This window comes from Danio rerio, chromosome 9 (genome assembly GCF_049306965.1).
Source record: "Danio rerio strain Tuebingen ecotype United States chromosome 9, GRCz12tu, whole genome shotgun sequence".
Taxonomy (NCBI): domain Eukaryota; kingdom Metazoa; phylum Chordata; class Actinopteri; order Cypriniformes; family Danionidae; genus Danio; species Danio rerio.
The window spans coordinates 19,618,247-19,636,042 of record NC_133184.1 but is presented as its reverse complement, the minus strand read 5'-3'; the positions used below and the strand labels follow the sequence as shown (position 1 = coordinate 19,636,042).

Genomic DNA, 17,796 nt, shown 5'->3' with positions numbered 1-17,796 from the left:
GAAAGGGTCCCAAATGGCAAAAAGGGTCCCAAAAGGTGGAGCTACACGCGCAGCTGAACGCTATTGGTTTACAGAGATACGTCATTCGTAGACTCAACAAGCCAGAATGTAAACAAAGGACCCGCCATGTTTGAAATACACAGCGAGAGATTACAGCGGAATTATAAATACATATGCAGCCATCTTGCAAACAAACCTTGTCGTCGTCATGATAAACAGCCACAAAGCCATGGAGAAGAGCAGATTCACCCTGTTCCACATAGTTTTTAACGAGCCAGTCTGAAGCCCGAGTGGTTTTGCTTTCTTGCTTGCGCTCGCCGCACGTCTCTATCTGAAATAACAAACTTCTTGAGCTGATAACAATAACATGCACTTGATTATTAACAAGCTTTGGAAACCCGATCCTGTGAGAAGCTAACAAACGAGAGTGACACATTCAGAAAGAAAAGGACAAACGCGAGAGTGGAGCGCGGGAAAAAGGCATACACTCACTCTAATAGTTTTTGTTTTTCCAACTATGGGTGTCAACTGTTATCAGTTTTCAGCTTTCCTCAAATTATCTTCTTTTTCAAACGTTTGAAACCACATAAGTGAATATTATGTTAATTTTTGAGTGAACTCTCCCTTTAAATGTAAAGGTCTGGCATGCAAAGCTTGCGGAAGGTGTAACTCATACTGTTTAGGAGCAAATACGTGTTTCCTCATAGTCTTAAAAGCTTCAGTTATAACAGTACACAATCTCTTATTTCGAGAAAAATTAAGATTCCTAGTAAACGGAGTAAATAAACAGCTCCTGGTTCAAATGAAAAAGCTTTATTACCCACAGCTTTTTACAGTGTACAGGTGTAGTGCATTAAGCTTTTATGTGTAAACTACTTAGCAACTTCACTGGTGGGGAACAAGTAGTGTATTCACCGTTACAACTTATACTTACATAAATTATTAAATATCTTATTTGGCAAGATTATACAAATGGGCAGGAAGAAAATAGACAAGTCAGTGTGCATCAGTTTGCCCACTACGCTACAAGACTGGATGGAGGAATACTGCACAAGTAACAAAATATTCATCTGTTTAGTACGGCGTGTACTCGGCATTATACATGTAGCTTTACTTAACACAATATAGCAATAGATCATCTGTGAAAAATAGGAATGTACAGAAAGGTAAGGTGGATGAAAGCACAAGGGTAGAACATCTACAGCATTAATGCTTACAATTACTGCAAAAGCACAGATGCATTTACAATCCCACTATAAATGAGGCAGCGCTGATGGTCACGGCGTGCTTGTGCCAACTCTTTTTCAAATTTACTCAAGTTCTAAGGAACATTCCACTTATTTCGAGAAAATTGGCTCATTTTACAAGTCACCTAGAGTTAAATATTAGCATTTTTAAATCCGCTCAGAAAATCTCTTTTAGCACTTTTAGCTTAGCTTAGCATAAATCATTGAATCGGAATAGACCATTAGCATCTCACTCAAAGAAATTCAAAAACTTTGAGTCTTTTGTCTTACATTGTGTACTGAGACTGATGGATGATGAAACGTTGCTATTTTTCGATTTACGCTCTCATTGTGACTTTATTTTAATTGAGCAATATGCTAATGGTCTAATCCGAGTTAATGAATTATGCTAAGCTAAACCACTAAATGGATAAATAAATATAAAACTCAACTTTTACCTCTAGGGGAATTGTAAAACGAGTCGATTTACCAAAATAAAGAGAAGTGTTTCTTTAATGTATACATTTTACTGTCTTTGCTTTTCCCACATTATGGTTTATATGATACTGCTATCATATTGAAATGTCCAACTTAACACAGTGCATGGCAGGTTCTTTAAAAAAAAAAAAAAAAAAAAAACATTTCAAAAGAATGTAAACAAATACTTTGAAAGTACAGATCCAAACATTTGGCAGCACTGAGTATACATAACAGCATGAATATAGAAATGTCTGTTTGTTTGTTTTTTACCATTGTAGCAATTAATTGTCGACTGGATTTAAGCCATGCATCAGCGTTTAAGAATACATCCATGCACAAGTAAAGAGAAGTACATGAACTGGACTGAAAGCGCATCATGCGTGTTACATGGCAATAAACATGAAAGAATCCACAAGATATAACAATCTTCACAACCGCGATAGCCTGCATTATGTTTATCTCACAATCAAATCACACGGAAACAGTAACTTATCAAGAAAAACTACAGTAAGAAGCATAATAAAAAAAACCCTCATGATTCTTTCAAGTCAAATTTAAATCGCTCTCGGTGTTCTAAATTAGTATGCATTTGTTTTACTTGAATGAACGAGAAGAAAGACTCTCAATACTATACAAAGTCAGTTCACTCTGACTGAAAAAAAACTTGTGCGCTTTTTTTCGACAACTTCTGCATCTACATAATACATTTATCTTCATCCAAACCTTCAAAATCCGCCTGCCTTCAATAAATATAATAGTTGTGCTGTAATAATCAAACATGATGCAAAACCCTTTATATTTTTAGACTACAATGTGGATTAGAACACTTCAAGTTTGATAAACAAACCTATTTAAAATCTGTTCCCAAATAAAACCAACACGCACATTTAGATTGACATGAGAGCAAAATAAAAGTGACACCTTTTCATTTAAGCCCAAAATAGCATGGGGAATACTTGTTCTGACCATAGGGGTCAAACACTAGCTGTCTGCGATTCTATCCTTTATGGATTGCAATGAGAAGCATTTTGTGAGGTCAAAATAAAGATATAGGGAATGGCTTGCCTGACCATTCCTTGCTAAAGTGCAATATTCAGAGTAGCGCACACTAAAGGGCGGGCAGTGAGTAAAATAGTCTACTAGTTACAGTTATACTCGCTGCAAAAGTGTCGTCATTTAGTAGTGCATTACTAGTGTGTCACAGTAACCTCCATGAGTAGACAATGCCAGGAGGAAATAAAAAAAAACGGAAAATTCCCCTGTGGATTGTGTGTAATTCTGTTTTAAAGCAGCTTACTGCTACTTTTCTCTTTTGGCAAAGGGGATTTACGTATTTAGCAGCCTTTAACGTTAGCTTTAAAAGAATGTTTGTGTTTTTCCTATACTGTAGGTTGGCAACAAAACATCTCTTCAGTGATCTAAAGCATGATTGACTGTTTATGGGCGTTGGAGCAGTGTTTGGTGTAAACAATAATTCAATTTAATAGATAGTAAAACATATTTACAGGTATACTTATTTAGTTGAAACCACTGTGAATGTGCAAAGCTAAAAGATTTTATTGTTATCCCACTGGAAAAATGTCTGAGTCACAAGTGGGGAATGTATAAGCGACTCTGTTGATGGATTTATTCAATACTATCTATTTTAGGCGTCTCTGTAATTACTGATATTCTTAAACCGTTATGACTGGTATCCAAGTGTTGCAGCCAAAAAAAAGTCCTATAAACATAATTAAGTAATTGCTGTAATTACCTCTGACTGATTCGGCTTACAGTTATTTGTCATGAGATTCCTTCCGGTGACCTGGAGCGTTGTTTCATTGCATGGCTGGTCCCTTCAACAAGTGCGAACGACACCGCAAAAGGAGCGGTATGGAGATGACATAAGCTTTTCTTGCAGCCGAGGGGGATTCCCTAACAAGAAAGCAACTCATAAAAGCCATCCATCATATCTGCTGTGGCAGGGTGTGAAAGGAAAACACAGGCAGGCATCAGTGATTGCGCCGAAATGTGTGATATGCAGTCTTAACCTAAATAAAACAGAGAGGCGAAAGCGAGCGGAAGGGACTCTCGGTCTCAGCATGCAATACACACACTTGAACGAACGGCTCTCAAAAATGACTTCAGTTGTTTCTATGGCGCCCCCTGGATGCATAAGCGATACACAACACGCAAACACACTCCTCTGGCTATGCCTCTAGGTTTTGGCAGATACATTGCAAATCACTGTTAAAAGTGACAGGAAACTTCATTGTTGAATGGGTGTCAGTGTGATGGTGATTTTTTTACGCATGTTCTAGCAGCCACTGGAAGAGGCTCTTGTGATTGTGTGTCGAGTCTCCAGATTCTGGTTCTTCCTCTTCAATGTATCTGAGCAGAGCCTGCAGGAGGTCACCGACCCTGAACTCTCTCTCCCTCAGTCTCTGAGCCACGACGGGCAGCTGTGGAAACACATAGAAAAAGGTCAAGATTTATACTGATTAAACGTTACTTATAGTCGAATTAATGTGATGCCTTTCAAACTAGGGGTCTTTAACAAGGGGCCAGGGCTATCAAGATGACAGGATTATCTAAAATAAGCACTAAAATAAGTTGGTTTCCGCAAAGTATTTGCTCTTCGCTTCTAGCTTCGGATGCCAGGCATTAAGATTAAAAGGGATTTCTCACCCCAAAAATGACAGTTCACTCACTATTTACTCAACCATAAGTGATTCCAAACCTTAATGAGATTTTTTTATTCTGAATACAAAATAATATACCAAAATCGAAGAAAAAGTGCTCAGGGGTAGCTTATATAATGTGTCTGTGCTCTTTGGGTAAGGGACTTATCAGAATAAACTGCAAAAGTCAGTCCAAGGCACTTGAAAAATGTGTACCTGATGAAGGCAACGTGTAGGTGCAGTTTTAAAGAATAGCCATGTCAATAAAGGCTTGTAATTTTTTTACCACATTTTCTTGGACTCGGACTGAATTTTGCGGTTTAATCACAAAAAATTATATTTTGAATAACCTGAAAACCTGTACACATCGACTTCTTTACAACTTTACAGGTTTCCAGCATTTTTTTAAACATCTTCCTTTGTGTTTTAACAAAAGAAAGAAACTCATAAAGGTTTGAAACAAATAAAGAATGAGTAAATGATCACAGAATTTAGATTTTTGGGGGAACAGTCCCTTAATGCCAATTATCAAATAACCCAACAAAAAAATGCATTTCTATGACATTTAATGAAAGGAAAATCAGGCCACTGTTGTGCTTAAATATTAATCAAATAATATATTATGCAATAATATAATATTAAAATGGGTTTAGCCTTAATATAATTTTACATAATTTTAATAATCACTAAGAGAACAACAATGAAAAATAATTTAATCAAGATACTTAGGACTTGTGGAGCAGCACATTGATGGATTTGCTCTTTAGTGTTTGGACAGTGAAAATTAAACCACACTGAACTGAACTTCAACTCTGAAAACTGGACTAACACAGTTTCAGTTTACTAGAACTTCTATGTTAAGCTGCTTTGACACAATCTACATTGTAAAAGCGCTATACAAATAAAGAGGAATTGAATTGAATACTTTTGTAAGCATGACTGTGAAATGGTCCCAGTTCAATATTTGACAATACTTTTACAAACTTCACATTTAACTTTTCCTTCGTTTTTACTGAAATGAACTGAACTTAAACACTAAAAACTGAACTACACTGTTCCAGTTACTATGACCATTTATGTGAAGCTGCTTTGACACAATCTACATTGTAAAAGCGCTATACAAATAAAGCTGAATTGAATTGAATTGATTTAACAACTATTTCTTGGAAGTATGTATTTATTATTTATGAATTTTTTATTATTCAGGCATATCAAGTCAAATGAAGTCTTCAGACTCTACATATTAACTGCCAGTTGATGGGCATGAAAGGAAAATTTGAGCTAAAAAAGTAGCCTAACCCTAACAATTGGCATGAAAACAACACAATACAAAAAATAAAAGAGAGAAAAAATTTAATTTTAATAAATGGAACCTTTAAACAAAAAAAATCTCTGATAATTAATAACTTGGCCAACAAAAATCTGAAAATTTCCTGACTTTCAATGTCTCAAACAGATCTTTTAAAATTGCATTTCATAAACTCTGAGGTAAAAATCAGTGTATTACTAATTCAATTGACTCGTAATAATGCGTTTTGAGAATATTAGAAATATTAGAATGCATATAAGCACATAAAAATGATTTTTGAAGGACCCAGTGACATTTAAAGGACGGGTGCTGAATATTCAGCATTGCATCACATGAAAAACTTATATTTTACAATATATTAAAGTAGAAATTGTGATTTTAATCTTACAACAGAATCGCAAATATACAAATATTTCACAATTTATGAGCAAAAGAGACTAATTTCAAAAACAACAAATAAAAAAGTCCCTCAAACACTGCTGTATATTGTTCAGTGAAAGATAAATCCATTTTGAATATACTCATATTTGCAAGACAGACAACACTAAAGAAGAAATCATGATTAATAAATCATTTCAGACTTCCAGCAAATTCACAGCAAACATACAACACACACAACTCAAAGGCCTCAGAAAAGATTTCAAACACCTAAGGAGGCTGTCAACTGTCAATCTGTCAGCTATTTTCAAATGATAAGTTAATAACTATGGTAAAACTAACTGTACTGACCTGTTGGACCTCCTGGGCTGCAAACTGGCTCAGTTGCATCATAGACAGATCAGCCACAGAGGCTGCAATCCACTGGAGCACCGCCATCAGCTGAGGGTCCACAGCCCGACCCTGGACATCCGTACTGACCACCAGCAGAGCTTGTCCATGTTCCCTCTCCACTCGCACTGCTCCTACACACACACAAACACACACACACACACACAAAAAATTTAATTGTGACAATTAATTTACTAATTAATTAAAAAAATAATGTAATACAATTTTGCCAGATGACTGAATAGTTCTGTTTGCAAATGATTCATTATTTAAGTTTGATTGGGATGATAAACTATAATAAACAAACTTCAAGCACAGGAAAACACAAATTAAAGAGTCTATATTTATTTTAAGGAATGTATAAAATGATACAGTAAGTATCTTGAAACTAGGGTATATTCTGAAAAGTATGAAAAATAATACGATACTTTATTAGTTACTTGAAAAAAGTAATCTGATTACTTAACACGTTACTTAAAATGCATTACCACAAAACTCCATATAAATAATGAAATAAAATCCATCTTTGTTAAACTATAAACATTATAATTTCTTGTTCATGTGTGGTTTAAAGTCACCTGAAATGTTTTCAAGCAAGTGAGTTGAGTAAATACGTGTTTTCATTCAAACTAGAACTACAGTGAGTATTATCTAACTTGAGTATTTTCTGAAAAAGGCTGAAAAATGTATGCAGCACTTTACTAGTTACTTAAAAAAATAATCTGATTACATAACATGTTACTTAAAATGCATTACCACAAAACTGCATATAAATAATTTAATAAAACCTGTCTTTGTTGTACAACAAACAATATTATTTAGTGTTCCTGGGTGAAACCTAAAACATTTGACGTAAGTGAGATGAGTAAAATGCATATTCTCATTCAAAGATCTAGAGTAAATATCATGTAACTCAGGTATTTTCTGAAAAAGTATAAAAAATTGATGCAATACTTTACTAGTTACTTGGAAAAAAGTGATCTGATTCCTAAACACGTTAATTGTAATGCATAACCACAAAACTGCATAAAACTACTGAAATAAAATTTATCTTTGTTATACAGCAAACAATAGTTTTTTCTTGTTCCGGGGTGATTTAAAGTATGATGAGTAAATATATGTTCCCATTCAAACTAGAACTACAGTAAATATCATATACTGTAACTAGGGTCTTTTATAAAAAAGTATGAAAAATGCGATCCTTTACTAGTTATTTGAAAAAGTAATCTGATTACATAATGTGTTATTTGTAATGCATTAACCCAAAACTGTATAAACATAATGAAATAAAATCCATCTTTGCTAAACTACAAACATTAATATTTCTTGTTCATAGGTGGTTTAAAGTCGGCTGGAATGTTTTCACACAAGTAAGAAGAGTAAAAATATGTTCCCATTCAAACTAGAACTACAGTACATATCATGTAACTAGGGTATTTTCCGAAAAAGTATGGAAAAAAATAATGCGGTACTTTACTAGTTACTTAAAGTAATTAGATTACATAATGTGTTATTTGTAATGCATTAACCCAAAACTGTAAGTAATGAAATAAAATCAATCTTTGTTGGACTACAAACACTAGTTTTTTCTTCCTAGGTGTTTTAAATTCGCCTGAAATGTTTTCACGCCAGTGAGACGAGTAAATACATGTTTCTATTCCAACTAGAACTACAGTAAGTATCATGTAACTAGGGTACATTCTGAAAAAATAATGAAAAAGTAATGCGATACTTTACTAGTTACTTGAAAAAAGTTTTCTAATTACATAACGTGTAACCTCAAACGCTTTACCCCAAAACGGCATACAAGTAATGAATAAAATCCATTTTGTTTAACTAAACATTCTAATTTCATGTTCACGGGTGGTTTAAAGTCGCATGCAGTGTTTTCACACAAGTGAGGTGAGTAAATACATGATCCTATTCAAACTAGAACTACATTAAGTATCATGTATATTTTGGAAAAGTATGAAAAATGAATGCAATAGTTTACTAGTTGCTTTGGGAAAAAAGTAATCTGATTACTTAACACGTTACTTGTAATGCACTACCCCAAAACTGCATATAAATAGTGAAATAAAAATTCATCTTTATTGAACTAAACATTATAATTTCTTATTCTTGGGTGGTTTAAGGTAATGCCTCAAAAACACATGCAAATGTACATGAGATATTGCAGATTTGCAATTTTTCGAAACTGAAACGCTAAATTTTGCATCCGTACATCTCAGCAAATCCTCCAGTTTCCCACGCTCTCTGTTTAAGCAGGCCAGACGCAGAACTCTGCTTGAGCTCATCTGTTGACCCACATGGAGCCGCTCTGACAGTTAGACAACTAGGAACGTGGATAAATAGTCTTGCGGCTTCTGACAGGGGCCCGCTGAAGGTGCTCGGCCAAGTAAGACCACTTTAAATGAGTGGCAGCACAAAAATAAGGGCTGAAATTAGTGTAACAGTTGAGGTTTAGCAACAGACCACAGAATAAACACTAGCGCTGGAGGCGAATGCAGAGAGCAGATAGTTTTCATTTACCGGCTGATTCCTCTTTGGCTTCTGCTTCCTTCTCTTCAGGGCAGTCGCTGTAAGGTGAAAAGTATTACAGGTGTAAGAGAGACTTAATGACAGACTGAAGAAAGAGATAACAGAAAGCACATGCAAGAGAGAGTGATAGCATTTCCCAGCATTCCTATTTCTCAAAGATGAAACAATTCACTAGTGCTACATTTTCAAATAATTTTCTCATTCTAACAGACACTGATGCAGATATCTAGAGTCAGGTATTATAGCTAAACAAATTCCTCTCAACACTTTTTCGATTTGCATATCAATATTTAGCCAATCTACCTGTCAAATGTTGCTTAGTTTAAAATTAAAATGAAGTTTTAAAGAAATTCAGCATATTACGACGCTGAGAGCTGTTGAAATACTCTCTACAAATCTAACTTCAAGATCAATAAAAAAATAAACGACAAAATAAAAAAAAAACACTTAAAAAGAAATGACATATTTTAAATTGTAATGAAACTATTTTATATTAGACTTTTTAATTTTAGACATGGTATTTTAATAAGACTATTAAAAAACTGACCACAAACTATAATGGGACAGTATGCTTTGATTAATGAGCAGATATTATATTGCTATTCAATAGATTTTATTGTTTTCATGAGACAAAGAGGGCTTATAAAACTAATGACAAAGCCTTTTGAAAACTTAAATGCTTCATTTAATTGCATGATTTTATATTGTCAATAGAATCTCTGCAGAAATGCAGTAAAGTCAAATATATCGCCAAGGCCTCAACTATTATTATTCTTTTTTTTTTAATCTTAAAGGGATAGCTCACCCCAAAATAAAAGTTTCCTCACCCTCCAGTGGTTTCAAACCTTTAGGAGTTTCTATTTTGAAAAATGTAACTAGTAGCCATCGACACCCAAAGCAGAAAAATATCCTTATTCATAATGTCTTTGTGTGTGTGAGTTAAACACAAGAAAGACATTTCAAAGGTTTTAACAAGTGTTTTTGGAGAAACTGGCCCTTTAAGCAAACTTTTCAGAATCAGACTAATCGTTGGTATAAAACCACCATCATATACATGTATATATATATATATATATATATATATATATATATATATATATATATATATATATATATATTTGTTGTGTCAAGTTACTTTAAAAAGGTAATATACTCCATTTTATTGCAACAGAGCAGGGGTGTCAAACTCAGTTCCTGGATGGCTGCAGCCTTGTACAGTTTAGTTCCAACCCTGCTCCAACACACTTTAGCTGCGGTCACACTAGAGTTTTCTCCCCATATAATTCCATTCATACGCATACGAATGCGGCAGACCGGAAACGCAAGCTTGTGTGACAAGTTTTGCAGTTCGCTGTGTTGGAAAGTTCAAGCTAGGTGAACTCTTACCTGCGAAACCGCATCACGTAATTGCGTGAGACTAATCGAAGATCAAAACATGACCTCTCTGGACAGGAAGTAAAATATGGACCAATCGCTCGCTTTTTTAAATGCCAAATCATCAGGTTTAATCCTGCCCCTTTTCGCATGTCGTACGACAGATTTTCGTGCACCCAAACAAGCCTGAAGGACTTAATTAGTTTGATCAGGTGTGTTTAATTGGGGATGGAAGTAAACTGTGCAGAGCGGTGGCCCTCCAGGAACTGAGTTTGACACCTGTGACAGAGTGTTTATATCCTGTGATCACCGTCGCCAAAGGCATCAGTGACTGCTGGAATAACATCGAGTTGGGCTTTTAAAAATTGAAGCTCTTTTGTTGCCCAAATCTGAGTGGCCATTTTTTAGCATCCATTTAAAGCAGGTGTCTCAAACTAACTGCCCAGAGGGCCATTTACAGGCTTTACTTATAAAATGTGCATGAAAATTGCTTGAATTAAATCAACCAGCCTTACACTGATGTGTACCCTAGATGCCTGTGCAAACCTTCTCTGTTTGTAACGAAACATCAAAAATATATGTCAGCATAGACTGTTTTGAAGATGTTTTTAATACCATTCTGGTCTTTCAATGAGTTGGATGAAGGAGCTCTCAGATTTCAAAAATATTTTTATTTCTAAAATATCATTATTTGGGTTCCGAAGATGAACGAAGGTCTCAGGGGTTTGGAACAACGTAAAAGTGAGCAATTATTGAAAAAATTATATCTTTGGGCAAATTAACATTTTAACTGTAATTTTGACATTGGAGATTGAAGGATTATAGATTCCATTATGACTCTCTTGATAATTGCCTACTGTATTTTCCTCTGATATCAATTTCCTGCGTCTGATGTAATGAATTATTAAGTCATATCTGTTGCTTTTTGTATAGATTGAGTCATGTTGTACTCTAACGGAAATGATTCATGTTCTGGACCTGCGCTCTCATGAGAATTAGGGGCTGGGACATGCTTTTTTTTCACCAAAGCAGGAAGCATGCAATAAAGACAGACAGTTCATTCTTTAGTAAATATACATCACAAAACACTTATGAAGTCAATGACCCAACAACCCCCCACTCAACACTTCCTACACCCACAATTTTACCAACACAAAGATTCAATTGACAATCTCCAACCACAAATGGAGGAAAAAAAACAAAACAAAGGAAAGTTTTGTTTCCAGCAGGTAATATCGGACACGCTTTCAGCACTAGCTGATAAAAAGTTGCATGACATCATGCAGTAATTAGAGCCCACGCTGGCTGTACGATGCCTCTTTCCATAGACCAACCTGTCTGATGGAGAAAAGGACAAATGTTCCTCATAAACCTCGCCTTCTAAACCCAGACTGCTCCAGCTACTGCTGTTTCCATTACTGCTGGGGGAGAGAAAAACACAAACACTACAACATCATTGCAATGCAAATACTTTGCTTTATAGACTTTATATTCTTCAATAATTAAGCTTTTTATCTATCTATCTATCTATCGATCTATCTATCTATCTATCTAGTAGGGTTGGGCAATGTCGACCAATTTGGCATCGTACGATGTCTAATGTCAACCCTCGCAATGGATTATGGCATTATTGTCATAGGTGGCGGTAAATTAATTATTTATGAATAAATAATTAGTTAATAACGACTGAATTATTTGTAGACTACCGTATCAACTACCTGACCAGCATGGTCTTTGTTTTACCTATAACCAAATCATAAAGAAATAAAAAAATTTTAAAAGTTACACAAAAATTACCACCTGTCAATCACTTTTTCCGCAGGATTCTGACATGAATAGGCAGAGTGATGTGTGTCGTTATAATGGCGTCGACAAATTGGGTTGGTAAAGAAAATGCACAACCAACAGTATCTGAGGTTTTTGCTAAAATTACTATTAACAAGCGTGAAAGCAAAAGATTGAAGCAGTTTACTGACACTGTGACATGTTACCTGATGAATGAATTAAATATTTACACATATTTTAAACATTTACAAATACTTGACACATTTAACAACTGTAGTGAGACGCGATCCAGCGGTACATCCTTGATTCGACGTGCACTGCTCTCTGGAATTTTGTGCTCAAAGCACCCGCTGACTGCTAGAGCTCAGACGCGCACATATGCTGCAGCATGACAGAGTTTGTGACAGAGTTTGTGTGTGTGTGTGGTCACGTGATGTGTGTTTTCAGTGATATAGTGTGGAAGAAGGGTTTTTCAGAAATGCCAGGTGAAACGCCAGTATGGACATGGATCGTTTTCATTCTAAAATGGCATTTTAAAAGTAAAACATAATAGTGTAAATAGGGCCTTATTAAATAGAGCCGTGCATTTTTCGTGAGCCGGTTGCTGCTGCGATAGGGTCGGGGCAGAGGATCACGATGCCGGCTCAGCATTGTAATGTCTATCTGCCATCGGCAATGGACATTGGCATCGTCTATCGACCCAACCCTACAAGCAAGCTATCCATCTATACCAGGGATCACCAAACTTATTCCAGGAGGGCCGGTGTCCAGCAGATTTTACCTCCAACCCCAATCAAACACACCTGAACAAGCTAATCAAGGTCTTACTAGGTATACTTGAAACACCCAGGCAGGTGTGCTGAGGCAAATTGGAGCTAAACACTGCAGGGCATCGGACCTCCAGAAACGAGATTGGTGACCCCTGATCTATACTGTTGAAGTCAAAATTATTAGCCCCATTTTTTATCTTTTTAAAATTTTTCAAAATGATGTTCGCAGTATTTCCTTTCGGAGAAAGTCTTATTTGTTTTATTTCGGCTAGAATAATAGCAGGAAAAAATAAAATGTTTTTTAGAACCATTTTAAGGTCAATATTTTTAGCCCCCTTACGCAATTTATTTGGATTGTCTACAGAACAAACCATTGTTAAACAATTATTTATCTAATTACCCTAACTTCCCTAATTAACCTAGTTAAGCCTTTAAAGTTCACTTTAAGCTGAATACTAGTATCTTGAAATATATTTAGTAAAATATTATGTACTGTCATCATAGCAAAAATAAATCAGTTATTAGAAATTAGTTATTAAAACAGAAAAAAAACTTCTTTCTGATAAACAAAAACTGGGGAAAAATATACAGAGAGGGGCTAATCATTCAGGAGGGCTAATAATTCCAAAGAATTGTACACATACAAATTATGTAACTGTATACATACACACTGTATGTAATGTATTTTAAAATAATAAAATACAGCAAGCCACAAATGTATCAACATAAAATACTGTAGTTTTGTATTTTAAAAATAGTAAACAATGTTTGATAAAAACAAATTTTGCCACGTCGTTATACTATGGGGGAAGTGGCCTAATGGTTAGCGCATGAACTTGTAACCCAAAGTAAAAGGGTGTTTCTCTTTGAGTTTAGCAGAATTTTTTCCCAAATTTCATACATACAAATTTCATAAGTCCTGTCTTGAAGATGATATCCTATGGTTTAAATCATTTAATGCAGATAATGAGTCAGAACCAAGAACTATAACTGTTGATTTTTTAATAAAAAACAAGCAATGTTTTATGCAGAATTACTACTACTACTACTACTACTACTACTACTACTACTACTACTAATAATAATAATTATTATTATTATTATTATTATTATTATTATTATTATAATGATAATAATAGAGCTCCTAAAAACATTTCTCTGTTTTGGATTTATTAGGTACGAGTTGGAGTGATCTGCTAATATTTTGTTGTTCAATAATGGTCTCAGAAATGTTTTTCCAAATATATAATAAAAATATTGTAATTTATACATATTTTGTGTGTTTGTTTTATTGAAAATGAACTTGAAATTGAAAACTTTTTTTCAGATATTTAACATATTAACATTAACATATTTTTTGTCTGTTGTGATTGGCAGCTTATTTGTACTTTTAATATTTTATTCCAATAATTATATGAAATATATAATTAAATAATTAAATGAAATATATCTGTTATGAACCATATGTATTAGTCTGATAAAGTAATAATCAGTTATTTCTATGAAAGGATAGAAATGTTGGTCATTTACAACAATTTTTTTTTTATCACAAGCAACAAAACAAAAATACATTTTTAATATTTAAATATATTACTAATTTTAAAACTGACAAAATAACAAATTTAACACTTCAATAAAACACTAATATCACGAATAAGAAACTTTAAAAATACTGGTAACCATCATCTCGATTTTGACGATAAGGATTTATTAAGTACACAATGATACATTAAAGTTTGGTTACTCTAGAAACACTGCCTCAAGCTGACATACCACACCTTTGACAAATATTTTGGTGTCTTGGGTTGTCCAAAACAAAAATTGCTCATTCAGTCTATCTTTTAGTGTCTTGGGAGATATTACAATGTTGACAGGAATTGCTTCCATTAGGACACTCAAGCCAAAAACAATACAAAACAATGCCTGCCTTTGAAAGGCAAGACCGTGTGAGTCAGCTGTCATGTTTTAAAGCCAAAGACAGTTATATTTCTCTGAAAAACAATACCCTAAATGCTCATCTGGATGAGGCCCTAGGTGTTTTTCAGCAAGTTTGAAAAATGGTGAGTTAATCAGCATCTCTGGCTTCAAAGATGTTTTAAGATGGCTTGTGTATAAAAGAAAGAGAGAGCAATAAACTTAGAGCTAACATGAGTCATACAATAGGTTCTCGCAGTTTAAAAACCTAAACTGATAAAATTCAGACTAAACATGTGAATGCAGTCAAAATATCGGTACTGAAAAACCAAACATGACTGAGACTGGTATGGAAAATGCTCTAAAAGACTTCTATACAACCTACAGAACATCTGACGCTTGCTCTATTTACCTGTACCAAATTTTGTCAATGCGAATTAACTGAATCCGATTGCAAATTAGTTTACATGTACTTTAAACATTGTAATCTTATTCAAATATCTGTTTATATGCTTTTTATATACATTCCAATTGATTTTTTTGTTGCTGTTTTTTTTGCACTGGGCCTTTTAGGCTAATCATCCCTGCCCACCGTTCCCATGTGCCTGTCAGCAACATATATGTATATATTTATATATGTATATATTTATATATTTATATATGTATATATGTATATATTTATATATTTATATATATATATATATATATATATATATATATATATATATATATATATATATATATATATATATATATATATACACATATATATATATACATATATATATATACATATATGTTGCTGACAGGCACATGGGAACGGTGGGCAGGGATGATTAGTCTAAAAGGCCCAGTGCAAAAAAAACAGCAACAACCTTTTCCCAGCTATAATACAGACACTTCAAACAGCTATAATCAATACTCTGATGGGTGTTTTGAGCTGAAACTTTACAGACACATTCTGGGGACACAAAAGACTTATAATAAATATGAAAAAAGGGGTACCCTATGTGATCTTTAAAGTGACATTTAAAGACTTAATTGGGTTAATTAGGTTTACTAGACAAGTTATGGTAATAAGTTATTGTATAAAGATGGTTTGATCTGTAGACTATCAAAAAAAAAAAAAAAAAAAAAACTAGCTTAAAACGGGTAATAACCATAAAATGGTTTTTAAAAAATTAAAAACTGCTTTTATTTTAGCCAAAATAAAACAAATAGGACTTTCTCCAGAAGAAAAAATATATTATCAGACATACTGTGAAAATTTCATTGCTCTGGTAAACATCATTTGGGAAATATAAAAAAGAAATCCAAGGGGGCTAATAATTCTTACTTCAACTGTATATTATTTTTTTTTTTGCATAAATCTGTTAATCAACCTCAGTCCTGACCAAAACCACTAAATTGTTTAGAATTAAATTACATGATTTTAACTCTTTAATTGTCAAGTTAACAAATGATGTCACTGATTTGGTGAAAAAAAACACATAAAATGACGTATTTTACAGTTGAAGTGAGAATTATTAGCCCCCTTTGAATTTTTTTCTTTTTTAAATATTTCCCAAATGATGTTTAACAGAGCAAAAAACTTTTTAAAGCACGTTTGATACTATTTTTTCTTCTGGAGATAGAATAAAAGCAATTTTTTAAACACCATTTTAGGGACAAGATTGTTAGCCGCTTTAGGCTATTTTTGTTTTCGATAATCTACAGAACAAACCATCATTATACAATAACTTGCCTAATTACCCTAACCTGCCTAGTTAACCTAATTAACCTATTTAAGCTGTATAAAAGTGTCTTGAAAAATATCTAGTAACATATTATGTACTGTCATCACAGCAAAGAAAAAAAGAAAAAGCAAAGAAAAAGGATAAATCAGTTTTTAGAACTGAGTTATGAAAACTAGTATGTTTTGAAACGCGTTCCTAAATCACTGTTGGTGGCAGTTTTTACCAAATTGATTTAAATATCACATTTGATGGTGCATTAATACAGTCTTTGTTTTTGCAAATTCCATGTAGTTCAAAGAGCTGTGATGCATATTTAGATTTTCTCAGACACAAAGTAAAGGTCACTCTCATACTTTTACACACTCAGACACACACACTTTAATTTATAAAATCCAGAAACTAAGTTATTTATTTATTTATTTATTTTTTTATTTAATTTATTTTTTTTTTTGCACAGACCTATCTAAAGTGTTAATGGTGCCAAATGATTATCAATCGTAAAAATACAAACCAGAATAAACCACCAACAATCAAAAATGCATGATTATAATAAGTCATGGTTTTGTAATTAAAAATTGTGGTTAAAATAGAAGTCAATGCAGCAAAAACAGCCACCAACAGTAAATTAGGGGGGGGAAAAGAAAATGCATCAAAGGCAATGCTGTTTCACGTCAAGACTTTGATAAAAGGTAAAACAACTGCACAATTCAGTACAGTACACAATTACTTTTTGTATTTTAAAATTCGTCCTTTTGTTTGTTTTTTCAACAAATCAGTGACATCCTTTCTGAATTTGGCAATTAAACAGTTAAAATTCTGTCATTTTCTAAGCAATTAGTAGTTTTGATCAGAACTGAGGTTGATTAGCAGATTTATACAAAAAAGAAAACTGAAAAAAATTTTAATCTAATAAATTTTTAAAGCAGTTTAATTTTGTTGATGTTTTCATCCCTAACACAACAAAAGGGTAGTAATTTTGCGCATTAAATTTATTTTTGAGTTTTTATTTATTTATTTATTTATTTTTAATCAAAGCATTCTCTCAAAATATGTGTCAAAATAAGATAAGAATAAGGCCACCATAAATCTTTCTGCTTGTGCTAGCTGAAACACGGTAAATGTTATGGCCAAATTAAAACTTAAAATCACCCCCAGGAGGATGAAAACCATTCCCAACAGCACAAGGGTTAAAATGGTATATTTTGCTGTTGTATTACAATTACAATGCAGTCA

General features: G+C 33.5%; 1 protein-coding gene across 6 annotated transcripts in view; it reads right to left on the bottom strand.

Annotated features, from left to right (window-relative positions):
• Positions 1–797: 797 nt before the first annotated feature.
• The window catches only part of akap11 (A kinase (PRKA) anchor protein 11), a 35,122-nt gene continuing 18,123 nt past the window's right edge, over positions 798–17,796 (bottom strand). For 2 of the 6 annotated variants that reach the window (XM_009304582.5, XM_017357775.4), the window contains exons 9-12: positions 11,693–11,803; positions 8,976–9,022; positions 6,405–6,577; positions 798–4,147 (exon numbers count right to left, since the gene is read on the bottom strand). In XM_009304582.5, coding sequence (XP_009302857.2) covers positions 3,992–4,147; positions 6,405–6,577; positions 8,976–9,022; positions 11,693–11,803 — 487 coding nt within the window. In that variant the 3' untranslated portion in view covers positions 798–3,991. Of the gene's footprint in view, positions 4,148–6,404; positions 6,578–8,975; positions 10,179–10,227; positions 11,804–17,796 lie in introns of those variants that run through there. The other 4 variants (XM_068223573.2, XM_068223574.2, XM_068223575.2 and 1 more) reach the window with 4 other exon arrangements.